The 21,399-nt window shown below is 40.0% G+C and overlaps 1 protein-coding gene across 1 annotated transcript in view; it reads left to right on the forward strand.

Annotated features, from left to right (window-relative positions):
• Positions 1–21,399, forward strand: part of ITPR1 (inositol 1,4,5-trisphosphate receptor type 1) — a 186,296-nt gene that overhangs the window by 54,270 nt on the left and 110,627 nt on the right. The window contains exons 5-19 of the mRNA XM_087744237.1: positions 2,064–2,179; positions 5,667–5,753; positions 7,370–7,528; positions 8,769–8,867; positions 9,340–9,423; positions 9,507–9,653; positions 11,061–11,156; positions 12,559–12,603; positions 15,631–15,785; positions 17,135–17,234; positions 17,703–17,863; positions 18,666–18,807; positions 19,179–19,337; positions 19,930–20,102; positions 20,362–20,481. Coding sequence (XP_087600363.1) covers positions 2,064–2,179; positions 5,667–5,753; positions 7,370–7,528; positions 8,769–8,867; positions 9,340–9,423; positions 9,507–9,653; positions 11,061–11,156; positions 12,559–12,603; positions 15,631–15,785; positions 17,135–17,234; positions 17,703–17,863; positions 18,666–18,807; positions 19,179–19,337; positions 19,930–20,102; positions 20,362–20,481 — 1,843 coding nt within the window. The remainder of the gene's footprint in view (positions 1–2,063; positions 2,180–5,666; positions 5,754–7,369; positions 7,529–8,768; positions 8,868–9,339; positions 9,424–9,506; positions 9,654–11,060; positions 11,157–12,558; positions 12,604–15,630; positions 15,786–17,134; positions 17,235–17,702; positions 17,864–18,665; positions 18,808–19,178; positions 19,338–19,929; positions 20,103–20,361; positions 20,482–21,399) is intronic.

Below are 21,399 nucleotides of genomic sequence, written 5' to 3' on the forward strand. Positions count from 1 at the left end.
CACTTGCAGACTTCTCCCCTGTGCTACAGGGAAGAGAAGGGGGCTGCTTGCAGTTAACAATTTAGAAGTTAAGCCTAACTTGACAACTTTCTTGACTGAAAAGGATGGAAAAAAGTACACTTGCGCTGTGACTAAATCTAGCATACAATTAATTCTTCTATGCAGTTCTGTGTGTTAATTGCTGTCATTGTGTGAACTGATGGTTTAAGCAAAAATAGAAAATTTTATAACTGGTGTGTTGCTTACAATGCATAGTCTTAGCTTAAAGTGCCAGCCTGCAGTGGCTTTTTGAATCTATTCTGTGCTGTCAATCTCTGTGAATCATCTTTATGTAAATGAAAAATACGTTGAAGAGAGCAAACCTGGAAAGTGTAGTTTGCACTTCATTTTCCACTTTTCTTGTTTGTTCAGAAGCTATAAGCTGGTAGTGTCAAAGTGGAGGTGAGTATTTCTGGATGATGCAATTAAATCTCCTTCCACATACCCTCAGCTTGTTCTCTTCTTCCCCAGTATGTGTCACTCCATTAAAGATCCCCAGTGCCATACCCAGCTCCTGCTGTATCTCTTGCTGGTATACTGGGCCACCAGCGAAGCAGGCTGCAGGAATTGCTGTGGTGGTCTGGGACAAGCTGATCAGCCCATTTGGCAGTCGGTGGCTCACTGTGAGATGAAACGACAATCTGCCACTGGTGCTTCACCCTATTAGAAGGGGATTTAGTTTTGAAGACAGACCTTTGCCCTTCTGTGAAAGGTGTTTGATATTGCCTGGTGTGCTCTAACGGTGCTTTGAGGATGGATTAGACAGGCAGAGCAACATCAAATAGGTCTTTAAGAAGGGCATGAAAAGAGTGAAGGTGTCCATCTCAAATGGCATCCTGAGGTAAAATTACCAAGGTTTGTCTCAGGCGGGGCTCAGCCCCTTCAGCAACTTCAACCTCTGGAAGAGCTGAAATGACTTGTCTTCAGTGCGGGGTTTTCCCCGTTTTGGTTGACATGCATCCAATGTGTCTGTTAGCAAGGTAGCTCATAAGCAGCTGTGCTTTTCAAATGGTGAAGATAAAACCCCCAGGTAGGTCTCTCCCCAGCTTGCTGCTTCCCAAATTGCAATGCTTGCCTGTAAGAACACACCAGGAGCCTTGAGAAAGACCACGTGAATTAGAAGCCTGAAGTCTTACATCCATGCCATTGCCAAAGAGGCACTGGGAACAGCCTTCTGGCTTTTTTGGCACTTTGTTTAAACTTCTAAGCTGCCACTTTAGGCACTGTCTTTGAATAGCTTAATTTATTTTTTTGCGTGTTCAGTTGCTTAGCAACAGAGAAGAGAAAAAATAGTAAACACAGCTAATTTGGTTTTATTACTGGTAGGTTAGCATCTCTTTAATATAAAAATGTATTTTTAATAAGACTAATGAGCTGTAATTCCTGGCTTTTGCCAGGCAGAATGTTAAATAAACAGGGTCAATGGACTGGGTGAAGAACCCAACACCCCAAGGGGTTTACTGTTACCTGGAACTATGCTTTGAATGTCTGTGCTTGTACGTGCTATTGTTTGGGGGTATTTTATGCTGCTGCTACTTTATTAGGTGAGTTTCTCCAATTCCTTGTGCCTCATTTTCCCTAGAAATAGAAAGGATTTGACTTAAAAACTAAACAAACAACAACAAAAAACCCCCACCAAAACCAAAAACCCCCAACCTAACATTAATTGTGTGAAGTAGCGTACCTGCTAAAGCAGAAAAAAAGTTGTAAGTGTGTAAAATGGATCTGTTTGCCTGGGAAACATTGAAATGTGTTACCGTTTTAGCATGGTAGCGTTTTTGACTGGGACAAGTTATAAATTTTCTGGTCTTGCATCAGATGTTTGGCAGCAACAGTTAATTTTTATCATTCATGGGGCAACATTCCTGTTGCTCAAAAAAGCATTTGTCTGATCAAGAGCTTTTTGGAATTTGTTTATAAACCTTTCCTTGCTGCTGGAATATTTGGACAATGTTAGCAGCAAAAATCCAGATAATTACAAATGGTTGAAGCAATCTCTCTGTTTATTTTATCTGTTTTTATAGATTGCCTGTTCAAACTATGTCCCATGAACCGGTACTCTGCTCAAAAGCAGTTCTGGAAAGCAGCAAAGCCAGGAGCTAACAGCACAACAGATGCCGTGCTACTCAATAAACTGCACGTAAGTATTCATGTTTAGGCTGCTGTTCATCATCAACACTCTCATCCATACTGCTTTAAATCAGTATTTCCAATCAGCTGACAAAGTTAACCTGGACACACCAAGAAAGTCTATAGAAAACAGTATACAAGACTTTGAGACGTGCACTGCAATCTAACTCTTTAAACATCCTCTGATTTATGATAACGTGCTGTTCAAGGTCTGTGTGTCCCAATATCTGTACATACGATACTGGGTTAGAGTCATGGTAGCCATTTAAGCTTTTGTTGTTAACCTGTGCTAACCTGCAGTAGTGCTCTACGTGGGCATTTCGGCTCGTTACAGCATAAAAATGGGACCCTTCAAACAGCTATGCAGAGTAGAGGATTCTCAGGCATTGCATCTCGCCGTGGGAAGCCACGGGCATTAGTTGTGCTGGCAGATGCCATCTGAGCTACTGGTCTGATAAATCTATTGGGATTCCTCAAACATAGCTGCTGTTGATACATGTAAAGATTGATGGATAATTATGAGTAATTATAAGGCCAGACAGCCTCTCCTTCCTTATTAGCTTGCAGTATTTAATATTTTCTGGGTAAAATGTTGACATTCAGCAGTTGAAAACCCAGTAAGGCTGGGTAAGGATTGCTGTTTTTAGAATTCCTATATAAAAAAAAGCCAACTTAACTTAAATACCATCTGTTGACTTTAGAGTTAAATAAACTCCATGTTTATGTTAAAATTACATAGCTAGAGTACTTCATGTCAAAATTACAATTCTAAATATTTTTAGTTTCTTTAAGCCTATATTAAGCTCATTGTAGACTGAAATACAAAATGGCCTTGTAGGAGAGTGTCATTTGCTGATTGCCGTATGGCTGCCTTGCTCCTGAATTTCACAAAGGCTGAGTGTTTGACTCATTTTTCTTCTGAAAACATAATTTTATAACCTAGAAGTATTAACTTGGCAAGGAGAAAGCTATTTTGGTACTGGCTGTCGCACAAAGTCCCTCACTTGTGCTGCGTTTCTCCTGCCCCTTTAATAATGGTAAGACAAGTAGACCATGCCAGCAAGCTTTCAGTAACGGAGATTCTGGCTTTCGTTTTTCTGGTGTATAAGGGAAGAGGAGAGTTTATGCCCGCGGGTTATGTGTGTGAGTTCATGGATTTTAAGAGAAAGTATGGTCTAAATACTGCATCATGTAGAAGAAAAGTACTGTGTAATTGCCCTGGATTCCAATGTCGTTTAAAGTTGTCTTCTCTTTCCTCAGTACATGCCAGTTCAGGCATTTAGGACCTGTTCCTCTTCATCTGACACTTTACCATTTTGTGTCGGGGTCCTTATGGAAATACAGGATTAGATTTTTCCAGTATTTAGCCCCAGCTGAGTCATGTTTGTACAGAAATGTACCACTATGCATGAACTGCTTGATAGATTTGGTGAAAGGATTTGCGTACTTTACAGTTTTACTGAAATTTATTTAATATGCATCACTTTGACATAAAGGCTAATCCTTTATGTAGCATGTGCCAAATCAGGTCTTCACTGGCCTGGGGCTGATGCATGGCTTTAAAATAATTTGATCCCGTGTACATCACTCATATATCAAAACTTATTTTTCTGCCAATCATATGGGGACATGTGTCATCTTTTCCATTTGTTGGCACATGGAATACACTAAAAACCCCTGCGTTTTCCATGATGTGTATTGGGGGGGCTATGCCCTCAAACACGTGCATACAATTGTTAGCTCTGCCTGTGATTATACTTCTTTATCAGTGCATATAATTTCTTATTAAATGGTGATGCAAGATGTATTCATCATCACTTGCCTTTTTTGGCTTCTGTTTGTCTGCTGCTGGAATTTATTGTCTGCTGTGGAGCTCTCAATGCTGAGGTCAGGTTATTTTAAGTTAATGCCATTTAAGGGATTTAAAATCTGGGACACATGTCTGTCTTTGGTATCAAGAATCAGTGCTGGTTGAGAAGCTGACATCTAGTGGCCAGAGAAAATTATTCTTTCTTCTTGAATGATTGTCAGTTTTGGTGTGTGCTTTTGAAATGCATCCAAAGTCTTAATCGTATTTTCACAGAATACACTATTTTCTTTATTTATTTAATGCAGCACCCAGTCCAGTGCAGGCACAGAAGTCCTGTCTTCTGTGATTGCCCTTGATAGTTGAGATGGCCCTAGTGTCTTGAAGAAATCCTTTCTCGACATAATACTTTGAAATCAAGCAAAAAATGTTGAGAGAAAATTATGCTGCATTGTATTTCTGAATATATTTTTGAATTTGAATGAGCAGCTGTATTCCAGGTTCTCCTGGAGCAAGAGCCAGCTATCATACCTAGCACAACTTCTAAAAATAGCACATTTTGTATAAGCTGAAGATGCTGAAATTTTATAACAATATACAGATAGCTCTTCCTTTGTGGTAGCTAAGCTTCGTCGTGTGTTATTATTACTTTACCTTACTACAGTTAGGAACTGTGGGCACTTTCTCCTCCTCCAGGAGAAAACTGGACCTACTATAGTCCTTGAGATCTGAGAACCAAACCATAAACATTGATCCTTAGCCTCCAAAAAAGTCTAGTTTTAAATTACTGTCTACTGCCAGGTATTGGTTAAATAAATACAGATTTTTTTTTTTTTAATGAAAAAAATAATCTTTCATGTGTAGTAAGAGAGACTTTCTTCACCAAATGTGATGGTTTAAAAACAGCCTGGGCAAAATAGCTCACTTCTTTTAAAACAAAACAAAGGGCAAGAGACTAGTTAGAAATTAAGTTATTAAATAGAACAATGTATCCCTATGGTCATTCAATTTTGCAAGGGTTTTCTTTTTCATTACCATGTTAGCGTGGTACAGAAATGCCCAGCTGTATTTTCACAACCGGTCTCCAATGTAGCGCAGAGTATCCTTCAGCCTCATGAAGTACGAACTGTCTGCTGCTGGGAAGTTGGGAATTAACACACTCAGAGCTGCAATGGGCATTTGTAAATGTCTTCTAAGTAATCCTGCTGCATGGTGAAGATGGTTAGAGTCATCACAAAAAGACGGGCTGTTGAAAGTTGGGGCTTCTATTGGCAAAGTAAAATAAAGACCCGAAGTTGACGTCCTTCTCTTTCAGTTTGTATGGAAGTCAGTAGAAAGTAAGATAGACTTCCTGGCTTGAGTTGTTACGCATCCCTTTTCACCTTCCCTCCATAGGTGTCGTGTTGTCTTCTCATGGCTTGTCTTCTGTCTTGTCTGAGTTTTTCATCTCATGTTTTATTCCAAAATTTTGTCAAATTCTACTCAAATTACGGATTGATTAAATGGTGTGTGTCTATCTTCCTAAACAACTGAAAAAGAGAGATGGAAATGATGCTGTTGGAGAAAGGAAAAAGCACCGTTTCAGACGCTCACTGTTTTTCCAGTTCTTTGAAATACTCTTAAAGAACCTCGAGTGTTTGGCCATGCTTTTGATAAAACAGTCAGCAATTGAATTCTTCTTTAATTTCAGCATGCAGCAGATTTGGAAAAGAAACAGAATGAAACTGAAAACAGAAAGCTGCTGGGAACAGTCATCCAGTATGGCAATGTTATCCAGGTAGGCTGTGAACATCTTTGCAAGCTGCATAGGATTTTGCTCAAACTCCCCTGCTCAGTGTGACTTCAAATTTCTGGAATTCATGGACAAGAGTCTATAGCTTTGCAGGGTGTGACAGTGTCTTGAAGTGGGATCCTGTGAAGCAAGAACTGGGCGTATAGCTATGATGGAGTCACTGCTTCATTATGGGTTAATTGTGCTTTCTTTTTTTTGAGGTCACCGTATGGTTGCTTTCTTCAGAAATACTTCTTAAAGGCTTCATTAGAGGTGGCCCTTTGGAAGATGGCACAGGCACTGTACAATGCCAAATATGGTCTCTCACAATCAAATGTTTGACACATCAGATAGTAAACTGGCAGAGAAGGAGAATCAGGCCATATAAGTAATGGCAGTCCACTGAAACAAAGGATATGCTAGGTCCCAGGGAATGGAGAAAAAAAAAAAGCATCAAACCCAATAAAAATGGAAAGTACAATAATTGCATAATTAAAAAAGACAGGTCTTTAATAAATGGGAAACATAATAGGCAGCATGTGCAGGTTCACCCTGGAACCAAAGCAGACCTACTTCCACTAGGTAGAGTGCCTCAGCACTGCAGAAGTAGGGATAATTACCTGAGCATTCTGAGCCTTAAATTAAGAAATTCCTCTACAAATGGTTTTTATTTTATTCTGCTGACATAATACCAGCCAACAGAGGGGTTGGCTAGGAGCACAGGCAGACTGGGCTCTCTTGTTACAAGGAGAAATTGGTTGGCTGCCCTTTAAAGCAATTGCAGGATTTGGAGCAACCTGGTGGAGGAAGGGCAGGGAAGTCCCTGCCTTGGTTGAATTAAGCGCGCTATTAGCCTATGTGTTTAGGCAAAAAAAAATTACTTTTAATGATGGAAGAAAACCAATAATATCCATTTTTGATTGGACTACAAACATGCAACACTGTTCAGAGCAGTGATAAGTTTTTGCCAATATTTTCCCAGAACTCCCACCACTATTTATGGTAGTCAAAAGGCATGAAAAATCGCTTTCTATACAAACGTACCTGTCTGCTAAATTTACTGGAAATTTAACAACAGTTGGTTGGAGCTGGGTAGGTGGGGAGCTGGAATGTGACCTGTTGCAGCTTACATGTTCATGCTGGTGGTGTGCAGTCTGTGAGGTGGTACGCAGCGGAGGGTTGAAGAATGGGAGTTTTCCGAAGAGAGTCTTCAAAGAAGCAGTCACGTTTTCTGTTAAATCAGACAGAGCAAAGCAAGATAAGAGCAGCTTTACTTCTCACCACCCCCTTCTTACCAGGGAAAACCACTTAGTCCCCAGCATTTTACAACTTTTGATCCTGGGTTTTTGAACAGGCTGTTGTAAAGTAACAAGAGCTTTTTTAAGTGTTTATCGTTTGCTGGAGAAGGGACTGTTGAATTAGCTTAAGATGTTTTGTGCTGTAGGACTGTATATATACTGAATGAAGTGTAAGTGAAATTGTGCCTGAATTCATCAATATTTTTATATAATTTAGTTTTTATTTTAATTCCTGTATAATACTGTGGTTATCTTGTGCACAGTCATTTATTGAGGGGAGGAAAAATGAGCATTCTTAGAACTGAACTCTAATTCTTATTCTAGCTGCTTCACTTAAAAAGTAACAAATACTTAACAGTAAATAAGAGGCTTCCAGCTCTACTAGAGAAGAATGCTATGAGGGTGACCTTGGATGAAGCTGGAAATGAAGGTTCCTGGTTCTACATACAGCCCTTCTACAAACTGCGTTCCATTGGAGACAGCGTAAGTGCTAAGAGGAATATCTTCACATATTACTTTGTGCGCAGCTTGGCAAAGCTTGTTTCAGGAGGCCTGTCTTGTAATTAATGAAATGCACAGATCTTTTAGTGCGTGATGTTGTAGGAACAACCTTTTTCCTATGCTGTCATGAGGGGGAGGAAAATTGCTATGGTAACTTGTATTTTGGAAACGTGGAACGATTTAACGTTGGAGGGAATAAGGGACCTAATTATGCTAGCCTTTCACAATTCCTGTCCCATTCAAAATGGTAGGAAATGTTGAGTTCCTTCAGTATCTTGGTTTTCAATGTTGTCAGTTTGAAATCAAAATTCATCATCATTTTGTATGAGGAATGAGGTGGTAATGAGGTTAAATGGTCCTGTTCGTGGGAAATCTGCAAAATAATTGGTTCTGAATTAAATGCATTACTGTTTTAATCTCTTAATCTCTTTTTTACAAATCTGAGTCACCTGGGTATACTATCTGCCTAAAGCTATGAGGTAGTAAGCTTTAGTGTGCTCTATGGCATAGTCCAGGTTTATATTTGGCACCTAAACATAGCAGCCTCTATCAAATAGGAATGATTTATCCTGCATAGTAGCCCCATACATTTTGATGTGATTGTCTCTTTCCTACAGACACGCATACGGTAAAGCTAAAGCATAGGGTAGTGCAGTCTTAGTGGCCATTAAGCTCTTTTAAATCACACCAATTCTCACATGCTTTATCACTAAGAACAGTTCTTTTCAACACAGAAAAGGCTTTTTGATTTTTAGTTTAAGACTTTGCCCTAGAAGAAGGGAAGAATAGGACCTTTACTGTCCATAATAAAGTGCATTTGTCTTGAGTCATATGCCAGCCTGGTCAAGAATCTGATTTTACAAATGAAAGTGCGTCTTGGAGGAGGAGGATTTTTGGCTGACCTTTTGCTATAGGCATTATTTTCTAAATGCTAACCAATGAAACAACTTCATGGAAAACAGCAGATAGGTTAGTTAACAGAATTGCAGCCTGTGTTTCTTCTGCAAGCCTCTGAGTCCAATAGTATAAGGGTGTTTTTTTCTGCCCGAATGAGTACGATGAGCTAAATTCTGAAGCGAACAGAATCCTGGTTTTCACAGTCAGACTGGCATCTCTCCAAACTGCAAGAAGGTGACTTCTTCTCATCACTCCCATTAAAAAAAGAAAGAAAAAGAGCTTTCTCAGCTTGCAAGTTTCAGCCTGATGCTGTACTTATCCACAGGTTGTCATTGGAGACAAAGTAGTCCTGAATCCTGTCAATGCTGGCCAGCCTCTCCACGCCAGTAGTCATCAGCTTGTCGATAATCCGGGATGCAATGAGGTAAGGGCAGACTGACACAGCTGGAGCAACTGTACAAACCTCTGTATGATTCAGCTAAGCTGGTAGGACTGGTGTTTTATGAAAATCAGGTTATCGGTAGGTTGGTTTGTACCTGTGGCATTGTGGTTATCTTGTTAATTAGCAGCTTAATATAGCTACCAGACTTTTCTCATATCTGCTGGGCCCTGGACGGAGGTTTGAGTTTGATCTCTTTTGCTTGACTGGCTAAAAACAAAATTTTTCTTAAAAATCAAAAGTCACGGCACAGTTAGTGTAGCAAGTGACTTCCTCGCAAGTCAGCTCTGTAGTTACTTGTTCTGAAGTAAATGCAGAAAGGGCTTTCCTTTTCTACAGTAATGCAACAGGGACTGCAGTATTCTGTTGAAAATTGTCTAAAAGGCAAGGCAGTACTTTGTGGCAGTATCTTGTACAGGCACAAGACGGGCACTAATGGTTTTAGTTCTCCTTTTAGGTCAACTCTGTGAATTGCAATACAAGCTGGAAAATAGTCCTCTTCATGAAATGGAGTGATAACAAAGATGATATTCTCAAAGGGGTAAGACTCAAAACTTGACTTGCTTGTTACTTGTTCACTGATGAGTAATGCCTATATTGACCACACTGTCTGGGCTTTGACAGGGGGATGTGGTGAGACTGTTTCATGCAGAACAGGAGAAGTTTCTGACTTGTGATGAGCACAGGAAGAAGCAGCATGTCTTCCTGAGAACGACAGGGAGACAGTCGGCCACATCTGCAACCAGTTCAAAAGCCCTGTGGGAAGTAGAGGTAAGAATTGTAACCCAGGCTGGGGGTGGCTTTGTAGTAACAATTACGGTTTCTGTATAAAAGCAGTGTACCTGGATTTCTTTTTTTAGGTAAAAGTCCTCTTGGTGTTCGAAGTTTAATCTTAAAATTCCTTTACTTACTGTGCTTTCTGTGCAAAATCAAAGAGGAGTTCTGATCTCTAATGCTGCAGCAGATAGCTCTCAAATTCAGGTTCTTGACAATTCAGAAAAAGGGGACAGAGAAACATCTATGAAGTCATTTTCTTGCCAGTCACTAAAGTTTAACACCAGCTAATAATTTCAACTGTCCTGCTGAGTGTACCAAACACTCTATTTTTGGCGTGGAATAATGTGATTTTGCACATCCTCATTTGATAGGAGATTGCAACTGTTTGCTAGTCTCTGTGTTGCTTGTCTGGACCTTTTTTTCCTTTACTTGGCTTTTAAATAGTGTGACTAACACCTTGGCCATCACTGGCTTCTTAAAATATCCTCGCTCTATTGGTGTGATTAGAGTTGTTTTATGATTTTAAATGTTTGCCATGTGAACTGCCTGTGAGAATCATAAAATTAATTGTAATGATGGATAGGTATTTTTCATATTTTCTTTCTAGAAGTGTTTGCTTTCATATACGTTGAAACCCTACCTGGAATTAACATTACTTCCACATGTTATAACACATCAGTAGCTTCTGTGATAACTGTCTGTGTGTATGCAGTTACCGTTAGTAAATGTGGGGCAAAGGTAAGCTTGTCCTTCCCTGAAAGGCACAGCTCAGTTAGGCTGAGTTTTCCCTAAGAAAGCGGGTGTACCCACAAAGAAGCTGATATGGAGTAACAGGTCATCTGATGTTGGAGGCTCTACTTGCCACAGGAGAAGTTAGAGAGTAAATACAACAGTCTTCAAGTTCTTTTGTACAACGCCATTGTATTTGAAACCTTTCCAAGTGTCTTCCCTCACCCACTTTCAGAGGGTCAAAAATGAGTTATACCAAAAAGGTAAAGGACATGTTGGATTTCTTTAGGAAGTTTGTTTTAAGATGTAGCAACACATGCACATCTAGAGCACCTTCTTTAATGACTTCTCTGCCAGCTTGCACCATAATCTTCCTGCCATCTCTCACCAGACTCCAGTGAAGTACCAGCCATGGTCAGTGACTTTGCAAACAGATATTGTCACTTGACAACGAGCAGAAAATCAATGTTCGTAAATTGTTGAGGTGAACTAATTGTAGTCTGCTCAAACTATTTACTGTGCTGCGTGTTGTTCAGATAGGAAAGATTGTTTGATCTTTTCTGGAGCCCCTTGTTCTGTTCCATTTTACCTATACGTGTAAGACAGTAAATGCTGTGTTTGAAAGGGTGGTCACTGACATACGGTGTAAATGTGGTTTCCGTTTCCTTGCAGGTGGTGCAGCATGATCCTTGTCGTGGTGGTGCGGGGTACTGGAATAGCCTTTTCAGGTTCAAACACCTTGCTACTGGACACTACCTAGCAGCAGAGGTAGGTGTTGGGGCTTGCTTAGGAACTCTGCCTTTCCTGCCACAGTATTTTCTTCCTTTTACACCTTCTGAACATCTCTCCATTTCCTGCCCTAAAAATAGACACAGGAGAGGGGAGGAGAGTGGTGTTTGGGTCCTTCATATTAATACAAAAGTAGATGGCTAAACATAGAAAACAAGATGAAAGAAACTTGAAAGAATACCACGGTACAGGGGTAGTCTTGAGCTTATTTCACTTTTTGTATGAATTCTAGAGGCAATAACTCTTCTCCTGCAAAGAATAGACCCTAAATAGTATCCTGTCATGTGGGCAGTAGAATCAAGAATGAATTTATTAATAGATGAATAAATTGTAAATGGCTGAGAGCCTTTGGGGGAAAATGAATTCAACTATTGTTAGTTTCTCTTGAATCACTGATTTCCGAGCGGAATTATAGAACTGAATGTAAAACGAAAAAGCAGTTAGACTTCAGCCCAGTCTTTTAAGAACTGCAGATAATGCTTAGCTGTCCAAGCACAAAATAAATAAGTCTCTTTCTCTCTCCATAGTGGACATCTTTCCCCCACTGAAGTAGAATTTCAAGACATTTTATTTTTAAAAAAAAGGGGGGAAAAAAGGTCTAAGTGTTATAATTTTGTGAGTTTTGCTGCTTACACTTGTAAATGTTTATTAAAACTACTTCTGTTTACTTTAAAGCATGGATATATCAACATGCCAATACACAAACCTCTGTAAATAGAAGCTGTCCTGGATGTAAGAGTGTGTAGCAGGGCAGAAGAGCTGTCTCAGCCCATGCTATTGACCTGAGAGCTTCAGTGGGAAAAGTCTGGATTAAATATCCCTTTTTTTATATTCTTCTAATAAGCAGCTTGAAAAAATGGCAGCATTTTGTCACGTGCACACTTGCAAATCCTTTTCATTAGTGATCCAGTATAGAGCTTTTCCAGTAAATCTTGGGTTTGCTAATCAGCCAAAACAAAAACATGGTCTTACATCATGCAAAAATATACCAGAGGAGATTGCTCACCTGATCCATGGTTAGAATAGCATTTGTTCTAAAAGATTTCTGCCAAGCCAGTAACTTCTAATTGGAAATTCCACTTGGGATTTTTAAAAAAAAACCCTGAAACTTGGTAACTGTCTACCCCTCTTGCTCGTTTAGTGATTATCCTGAACAAGATAAATCTCTGCATGTTTGCAGATTACTTAACTGCTTAATTCATGGACAGGCAGATGCCCCATTAGAAGTGAACCGGTTTGCACAGTATATTTGTTCTGCATGCCTGGTAGTGCTGTAGCAGTAGAGTGCATCTTTTACAAAATAAGTTTAGACCACGCTGAGGTTGTTTCCCACTTCCAGCTGTGTTAGAGTTTTGACGTGCCTGTGATTCTGTTTCATCAGGTAAACCCTGACTATGAGGAAGATGACCTGGAGTGTCAATCCTCAGTAAGTATAGGCAAGAGTATGATCTTGCCCCTAATTAAGGAGGGCTTGACACAGGCCCAGGTATTTACCTGGCCAGTGCATAGATGGTCCAGACTTTGTTGCTAGTGAAGAAACTAAAGAACTGAGAATGATGTGAAGGCTTTTAAGGCCTGTCCAGAGGAGTGGATATTTGAAAACTGGGTTAGGATTTAGTGAAGAGCAATGCACTTGGAACCCAATTTATGTTACCTGGACCCTCTCGCCTCCCCGCTTTGTAGCATCTCTTTTTCTGTCTTCCTATTTCTTAAACCTTTGCCTCTCTGAAGCACTCCCTTGAATAGGTCTGAAAAGCAAGTTGCTCAAGGTGACACTGGATGGCAAGTGTCCCTACCGGGATGTTCACGTGGTGCTGTGCCAGTCAGTCGTCTGACCTCCTTGTTTAAGAAACGAACTCCCTCTCTCATTTTAGCTTGTCACAGGAAAGCCAGGATAAAGGGTCTAGAGAGCAAGAATGGCAGGGTGAGAATGATTTCAGTGCCATTCTTGTGATTTTCCTGTGAAAGCAAGTCTGTGTTGTTTTCAGTAAATGTTGTTGTGTCAAAGATTGAGTGTGCTGATGCTTTGTATTAATGGAAGCTTCTCCTTGGTGTCAAAGGGAAACAGCATTGCTTCAGTAGTTGAAAACAGATAAAACTGGAACAGCACTTCCCATTGTGGATTACATTTTTTTAGTTGGATTTGATTGTAGTCCTATGCAGCTTTCTTGGTCATTTATCCTGTATTATGGAAGATTTGCTCCATTTGGATATGCAAAAGAACGACTCCTCCCATTTTTAAAAGGAGATGAATGCACTGTGATGCTTTGAAATCCTGTGAGGTGGAGTTTTCCTCCTAAAAGGATTTGTCGTCATAGCCTGGCCATTAAAAGGCTAACCCTTGCCCCCAGATATTGAGCTGTTTTCCTGATTAGTTCTTGGTGGTATTTGGCAGCAAACACTGATCTTCTGACAGCTTGACTTCAGTAAATGTACTGCAAAAATGAAAAAAATGAGAAAAAAAAAACAACCTCACAAAGCTATTGGGGGAGGGGGGCATCCAACATTGAACTATTTTGTTGGCTTAACTTTTTGAGAGTTAATCAGTGTTAAGGTCTTCTACGTAGACATCCATTCTACTGGTGTTTTGTTAATGCTTCCTTCTGATAAGTGCAGTAATAATGATAATGCACTGGCTTCAGAGTTGTGGATTTTTTCCCTGCGATCTCTTTACCACTAGGTGGCAAAAATAGACCATAAAGAATAGGATCGGGAGCACATAATTCATTTCAGACACAAAATTGCTGCATCGTTTAACATTCACTAGTGACAAGATGGTGTAGGCTGCTTTATCCAACTTTAGATAAACTCCAGCGTTATCCAAATGTGAGCCGTCTGCAAGACGGCAAGTTTCTTTGCACAGCTCTGTTTTGTTGTTGTTCTCTCCTTATACCTCAGTGAGCTGCACAAGAACGGCGTTTAAATGGGCTTGTGTGAGATGCCAGCTAGTACCCTTGCAACATTAAAGGGGACTGCTTCTGTCAACTTTGGGGTTGAAGTTTTATTTCTCCCAAAATTGCCCCATATCCTACTGCCTGATTTACTGCTCATTTTCGGCTTTGTCACAGTTTCAGTAACTGACCAGTTGCATCCTGAAGTACAAATTGTGAATACAGAGCAGCTGCCTTACTGTGGAGATGGAGACAGCTGAAATTTGGAGAATTCATTCCAAGTGAGCGAATTTCTCCGGATGTAAAGCCTCCAGATGGACTCTATTCAGTGTATAGTTGCTTCTCTTGAAGGCACGCTCCCAATGTGTATTTCTGTTCCATACAGCTAACTGTCTGTTCCCATGTGCAAAATCAGACTTTAAATGTCACTACTTTGCAGCCAAGTTCATTGACTACAAATGTGTTAACTACAGAGTATCCTGAGGCACAAGCAACATTAGATACCTTTTCCATATGTTTAAGGATTGCAATGCCTTACACCAGGACTTGGAAAGACAGGTACTTGAGTGCTGACTGCTTTGTGCCTACCTTCCACTGGTGCCAAGATCACAGAGAAATTGATAAGTTGGTTGCTTGATCACTTTGGAAATTACATCTAGGATTTAGATGTTTATACGTGGACAACTGGCTCTTGTGTTGTGTCAGACAGCAACTTTTTTATTGACTCAGGATGACTGGTAGTTCCCTAAGAAAGGTTTTAGAGAAGGTTGTCATTCCTTTTCACTAGTTTATCTTCATTTTTTCCTACCCTTTTGTCCTTTCATCTGAAAATCCAGGGTTTTACTCAGTTGATGTTAGTATCTTTACTTTGTTAAAGAAGACTGCTAATCTGCTAGCACCTTGGAAAGAGATGCTTCTGATGCCATGTCCTTTATAGCATTTATATCATTGTGTTCAAGTGCATCATAAGCTGAAGTGTGAACAGCAAGACATCTAACTTCTTGATTAGCTTTCTGTTTCATTTGTCTGTGATTGATAGATGCAAGTCCCGTTTTTGCTGCTGAAGTTGATTATTTCCCAGCAAGATTGTTGGTACATAGCGTTGCTGATTTTTATATTTGCAGCTCACATAATTACTTTGTTAGCGTGATAATTGCAATATGTTGAATATATTTCAAGAGCTAGTAGTGTCAGGGGTGGAGATCTTAGCAGATGTGGGTCATTTGAAACTAGTCAGAGTTCCCAGTGCACTGTGGGGTGTATGGCTGGGGCATTTGGGGTCTCTTCTGGCACTGTCTGCCAGACATAACCTCTGGTGTAGGATTTATTGTGTTTGTGATCCAGAAATACTCAGAAGTTATCAACACCAGGGAAAGCGAAGAAATGGTTGGCAAGAGCAGCTACTTGTCAGTTTTACTGGTGTCCTAAAGTCCAGCTGTCTTAACGGGTACTTGGAGTGGTTCAGAGTCATGTCTGCAAGTTACAGGACGCATCTATTTCACACTAGGCAGGTGGGTCTGGAGGGCTTGGTCTGACTGTGTGTGATGGGACTTCTTCCACAGCTGGACCCTGAGCAGGATGCCTCCAGAAGAGGCTTGCGCAGTGCTCAGGAGAAGATGGCGTACTCTCTGGTGTCTGTGCCTGAAGGAAATGATATCTCCTCCATATTTGAGTTGGACCCTACGACCTTGAGAGGAGGAGACAGCCTTGTCCCCAGGTACAGCTGAGCATAACGTTAGAACTGACTATCTGCTTTGGAGTTTGATATTATTATTATTATTATTATTATTATTATTATTATTATTATTATTATTATTATTATTATTATTATTATTATTATTATTATTTTAAGGTAAAGCTGTATCTCACTTTTTTTATCCTTTGGAATTAAGATTCTTCATCAATTAATGTAGAAATATTTAGCAAGTGCTTGAAGCTTCACTTTAGTACTTTACGATTGAGTTATAAGTAACAGAACCCCATTTTAGAGATGGGAAAATTGAGATTAAGTGACTTCCTTGCCAGTGAACAAACTGGGACTAAAAGCCTTGGGTGTCCTATCAAGCCAGTCCCATGACCTGTCTGTATTATGTTAGCTAGGATGTAACATCAAGTATTTAGCACTTTTTCTGTTGTTTACATGTCCTTTACTGTTCATATAGTACCTCTTGCTACATAAAAGATGCTGTACCCTTCAAAGATACACAGTCTGCATGCAGGCTCTTTGCTGTCACTGAGAAAGAACAGCGTATTTGTTCCATCTACTTTATCTAAGCAACTCTCTAAATCATCAGACACTCTAAGTTAGCAGAAGTTAATATGGCCACCAAAAGCAGCCATCCTGGCTGCCTCTTCTGTCCTTTGGGCTGCCACGGTTGTGTGGCGAGAGGATGTACTGCAGCTGAGAGACTGTTTCTTATCCTGGCCTAAGCTGCTCATCTGACTGTGGCTTGACATATTCTGTCAAAGAGCTGGTACATGCAGAACAGTGTCATTGCCAGAAATACCTGAGAAAATGAAGTCTGGGAACTGCTGTCCCCTTAGGAAGAAAGGCTTGTTGACTATGGCTAGAGGAAATTGTTGCATGCTAATCATGTGTTCTGATATCTTAATGGACCTTTGATGCTTGTAAAACATTGACTCTTCATATAGCTAGTCTAAAAATTCTCAGTTTAGAAAATATAAAAGAGAGATCAGGGAGTTATGAGCTGAAAAATACAAAGGTAAGGGAGGAAGGTGACAGCTCAGATACACTATAGTATGTGGAAATGTGAGGATTTGAAGAGGCTTAATTTGTTACTGTACAGCAGCTGAGTTACAGCAACAAAATATAGACATAGTACTGTTTTACAGCAGAATCTATTTCATTATATAAGAAGACTTCTTAAGGTGAATTTATAGAATGAAATAAGGAAAGAAAAGTCATTCCTGTTACGGTATGTAGCATGGCTAAAGATGACACTTTTTTTCCCACTTGTTCCTGCCAACATCTTGCAATTCAAACAATGCGAAGATTTCCCGTCTGGGAAAGTGACTCATGCTTTGAAACTTTTGACTTTCTTTCAGGAACTCTTATGTCAGACTTAGACACCTTTGCACTAACACCTGGGTTCATAGTACCAATATCCCTATTGATAAAGAAGAAGAGAAACCTGTGATGCTTAAAGTAAGTCTTGTTACTTGATGTAAGCACATCCTTTGATTCCTGTACTTTCACAAAAGTGTTGTTGGCAGGAGAAGTTCCAGTCCCTTGAGACTGCTGGGTTTGTCAAACAGCAAGCAGTGTAACAGCAATGAATAGTGCCTATGCAAAACGTTTTATCTAAAACATCAGGTTTTCATAGTAGTTTACTAGTTACACTGTTCAATTTCTACTGTATGACGATCATTACAAGGAGGATTTTATGCCACTGTTTGTGGCGAAGTTTTGCAATCTCTCCTGATGTTTCTCTGAATTTAGGAACAGCTTTGAGCTTGCACAGAGTGGTACCATTCTCAAAGTTTGACTTCATCAGTAGCCTCGTACTGTCTAAGTGGAGCTTGGCTTTTCTTCTGTTTTATTGTCACTGAGTATGTGAATCACTACTTTGTTTTCTGCCTTTTGGTTTGATGGTAGAATTTCTCTGGGTTTCAGATTGGTACTTCTCCAGTGAAAGAGGACAAAGAAGCTTTTGCTATAGTACCAGTTTCCCCTGCAGAAGTTCGGGACTTGGATTTTGCAAATGATGCAAGTAAGGTTTTAGGTTCCATTGCTGGCAAGTTGGAAAAGGGAACGATAACCCAGAATGAAAGAAGGTAAGGAAGCAAGAATTTGGTACAGATAATGTTGTTTCCTTTACTCAGTAACTGTTTCTTTGAAAATTTTATCTATGTATGCTATCTTCAGAAGAGAGATTTTGTTTCCTCTTTGGTTAGATTTAAAAAAAAAAAAAAGTTGATGGTTTTATCATTGATGTGTCTATAGTGGAGGTTCTCAAGCCTATTCTGTCAAGCCCTCCCTGTTGCTCTGTGAAACGAGAGCATGAGACCTGTTGTTGTGAACTTGGAGGAATAATCCACAGCATACCTTTCTTGATGGGCTTTGCAAATTGAGTGTGGGAATTTATAATCCATCTTGTAAAGACTGAACACATGACTTCTTGCAAATCCTCTGCCAATGTCCATGAAAATTACGTGGCCACACAAAAAGAGTGCCGAGTCAGCTGTGTGAAACCAGGACCCACATGTGTCTATAGCCAATGTCTTTTATTTGGCCTTGGGAGAGATTATCACCTGATTTCTGCCCCCCCACCCCCAGCAATGTAAAGAACTGCCAAATAGAACTTGGCGAGCATATCGTTGCCCTAAAGTGATATAGTTGTCTTACTGCTGCTATGGTTTAGCTATTAGACAGTGAGGCTATAGCAATAAGGGAGCATTAGTTCCTAATTTTAAGTTCTGTACAAACCTATGTGCTTTATCTAGCATCTGAGTCAGTCTCTAATTGATGTTCTTTTTTCACTTAGCATTTTGAAATCTATGCTAACTTACACTGACATTGTTCTTTTAACAGATAGAATTTGTAGTCTTGTATTAACAACTTCTGGCTTTTCCGTAGATCTGTTACCAAATTGTTGGAGGATTTGGTCTACTTTGTTACCGGTGGAACTAATTCTGGACAAGACGTCCTTGAAGTGGTATTTTCTAAACCTAATAGAGAACGGCAAAAATTGATGAGAGAACAGAATATTCTAAAGCAGGTAGGCTGCATTTTTCTCTAAACTCTGCCTACAAGAAGGGTTGTCAGAAAAGAGACACTAATAGCAGAGAACCTGGCCAAATTATTGGGACCAAAAGATCCTTTGAGTTTCTAGCTTTCAGCAGGTTCTTGGCAGTGGACTGTAGGCATACCATTGCTAGAAGAAGAAATTACAGAATATGGTGTTGAATAAAGGTGATCAACAGCGTCTGCTGTCCAGGCTACTCTATGGGGAAAAAAACAAACTTGGCAACTATAGTATAGTTCCGATGTACCTTTTAAAGACACCGACACAATGCTTTTACACTAATTTAAATCAGGTGAAGGCAGTGTCTCATGGGATTTTATCTTTGTTTTTTAATAAATCTATAGATTTTCAAGTTGTTGCAAGCACCATTTACGGACAGTGGTGATGGCCCGATGTTGCGGCTGGAGGAGCTTGGAGACCAGCGTCATGCTCCTTTCAGACACATATGCCGGCTTTGCTACAGAGTGCTGAGACACTCTCAGCAGGATTACAGAAAGAATCAGGTTTGAAATATGTCTGTAGCTTTCAGTGGCACTAACATTGTTCTGCGCTCCAAAAAAAAAAAGTAAAAGCTGTATCTCATTAATTAAACACTGCTATGCTGTGCTGTGATTGTACAGTCAGCAAGAGATTTTTGGATTGCTCTGTTTTACTCTGTCTGGCATTTTTCATCTCTATCAGAGACTATATGCAGTGTAATTAGTACCAGTTCTAAGGGGAATTTAAAAAAACAACGGAATTGCTAACTGTCAAATCGAGGTGAATTATAAGACTTTCTTCACTCCTGCATACTACAAGCTCCATTGAAAGTTGACCTGTGAATTAAGGCTGTTCATTTTTTGTTGGCATTTATTAAAATCAAACTCATATCAGATAAGGATAAATGCCTTGGTGGTATCTAGCCCAGGAGGGAGGGAGGTGTTAAGGTTACCTGTCATCACTTGTTTTCTCTCAAAAGAACAATTTGAGTCTAATCCAGTTTGCTTCATGGGATGTCAATGTTGACAAACATCTTACCATTTTCTGTTATTGAGTATTTTCTTAAATTCTGAGAATTAATTACACCACCTTCCTTCTTGCCTTTACGTCTTGAAGGAATACATTGCGAAGCAGTTTGGCTTCATGCAGAAGCAAATTGGCTATGATGTCTTGGCCGAGGACACTATTACAGCACTGCTTCATAACAATCGCAAGCTCTTGGAGAAGCACATCACAGCTGCTGAGATTGACACTTTTGTTAGTCTCGTGAGGAAAAATAGGGAGCCCAGGTGAGATCTGCATTTTTGAGTATATGATTACCCTTTTCCTCTTAGCTTTCTGAGAAGAATCGGTACCTGCCAACTTGCTAGTAAGGAAGCACAGCTAGTTCAGTTCTTTTTTGGCACTTGCCGTAACTTCCCCCTTGGGCAACAGTCTCGCTCTGCAATGTTAAAATGGAGTTCTGAATGTTTTCTTTCTGAAATGTAGGTTGCTTCAGTCTAGATCTCAACAAGGATTGATACCCTTTTGGCTCATGTTTTCCAACAGGTTTTTGGATTACCTCTCGGATCTGTGCGTTTCCATGAACAAGTCTATTCCAGTGACGCAGGAGTTGATTTGTAAAGCTGTGCTGAATCCAGCAAATGCAGACATTCTCATTGAAACTAAGTAAGTTAATGCCTTTAAAGATGATTTTACTAGCGTGAAACAGAAGGAAGGTGATTCAAAGCTGAGAGCACTGCTGGCATGTCTAGAGAAAGCAGTTAAGTATGTGTGGGGTCCTGTTCGAATACACAGTAAATGGGTATTGATGACAGCAGACGTCTGCCATATGCATTCTCAGTCCTGCAGAGAAATCTTTCAGATATCTCACGTTTGATCAAAGTAGGCAGACTTTGCAGGAAGGTGTGCAGGGTCCTGTGGGCCTGATCCTCCTCTGGGCTTCAGGCTTTCCTCCATAAGCTGTCTGAAGTGAGCGAGCACTTCTTGGGTGAGTGCCCACTGAGCTCAGCTTGCAGCAAAGCAGAAGCTGATGCATCTCTGCTCACCCATTTCTCCCTCTGCAGTTAGGATTTTGGTCTCCAGCTCTCAGCATTGTCCTGCCATTGCTGAAGCATCATAGCAGGCACCAAGTCACAATTATCTTTCATAGAGATGGATTTATGTGATATGTGGAATAAAGCACAGATAATCATTATCAAAATACCATAAAAGGGAAACAGGTCTTTGTCAGGTAGTCTTTAGAAAACAAATGGATGAGAGTATTCTTGCACCGTTAATTCTCTTTGTGAAATGATGAAGACTGTATTTATTTACACCAGCACTTATTTGTTCTTATCCTTGTGTATTTAATTTGTCTTTTTTTCAGATGTATGATCTTCTTTTGCTGAAGAGCTAAAAGCCCATAAAGCCTTTTTAGTTTTAGTAGGTGATTTGTTTCTAGTTATTTCACTACGTAAGCAGAAAGAAGTTCTGATCCGATTGGCGTTTATGGGATACAGAACTAATCAGTTCTTAGACGTTTTTGTTTACCAAATCCTTTCCTAGTCTGTTGAATGATCTTTGAACCAGTTCTCCTGTAAAGAT

This window comes from Nipponia nippon, unplaced genomic scaffold, assembly GCF_047370975.1.
Source record: "Nipponia nippon isolate SJK-2023a ecotype South Korea unplaced genomic scaffold, ASM4737097v1 scaffold_9, whole genome shotgun sequence".
NCBI classification, from domain to species: domain Eukaryota; kingdom Metazoa; phylum Chordata; class Aves; order Pelecaniformes; family Threskiornithidae; genus Nipponia; species Nipponia nippon.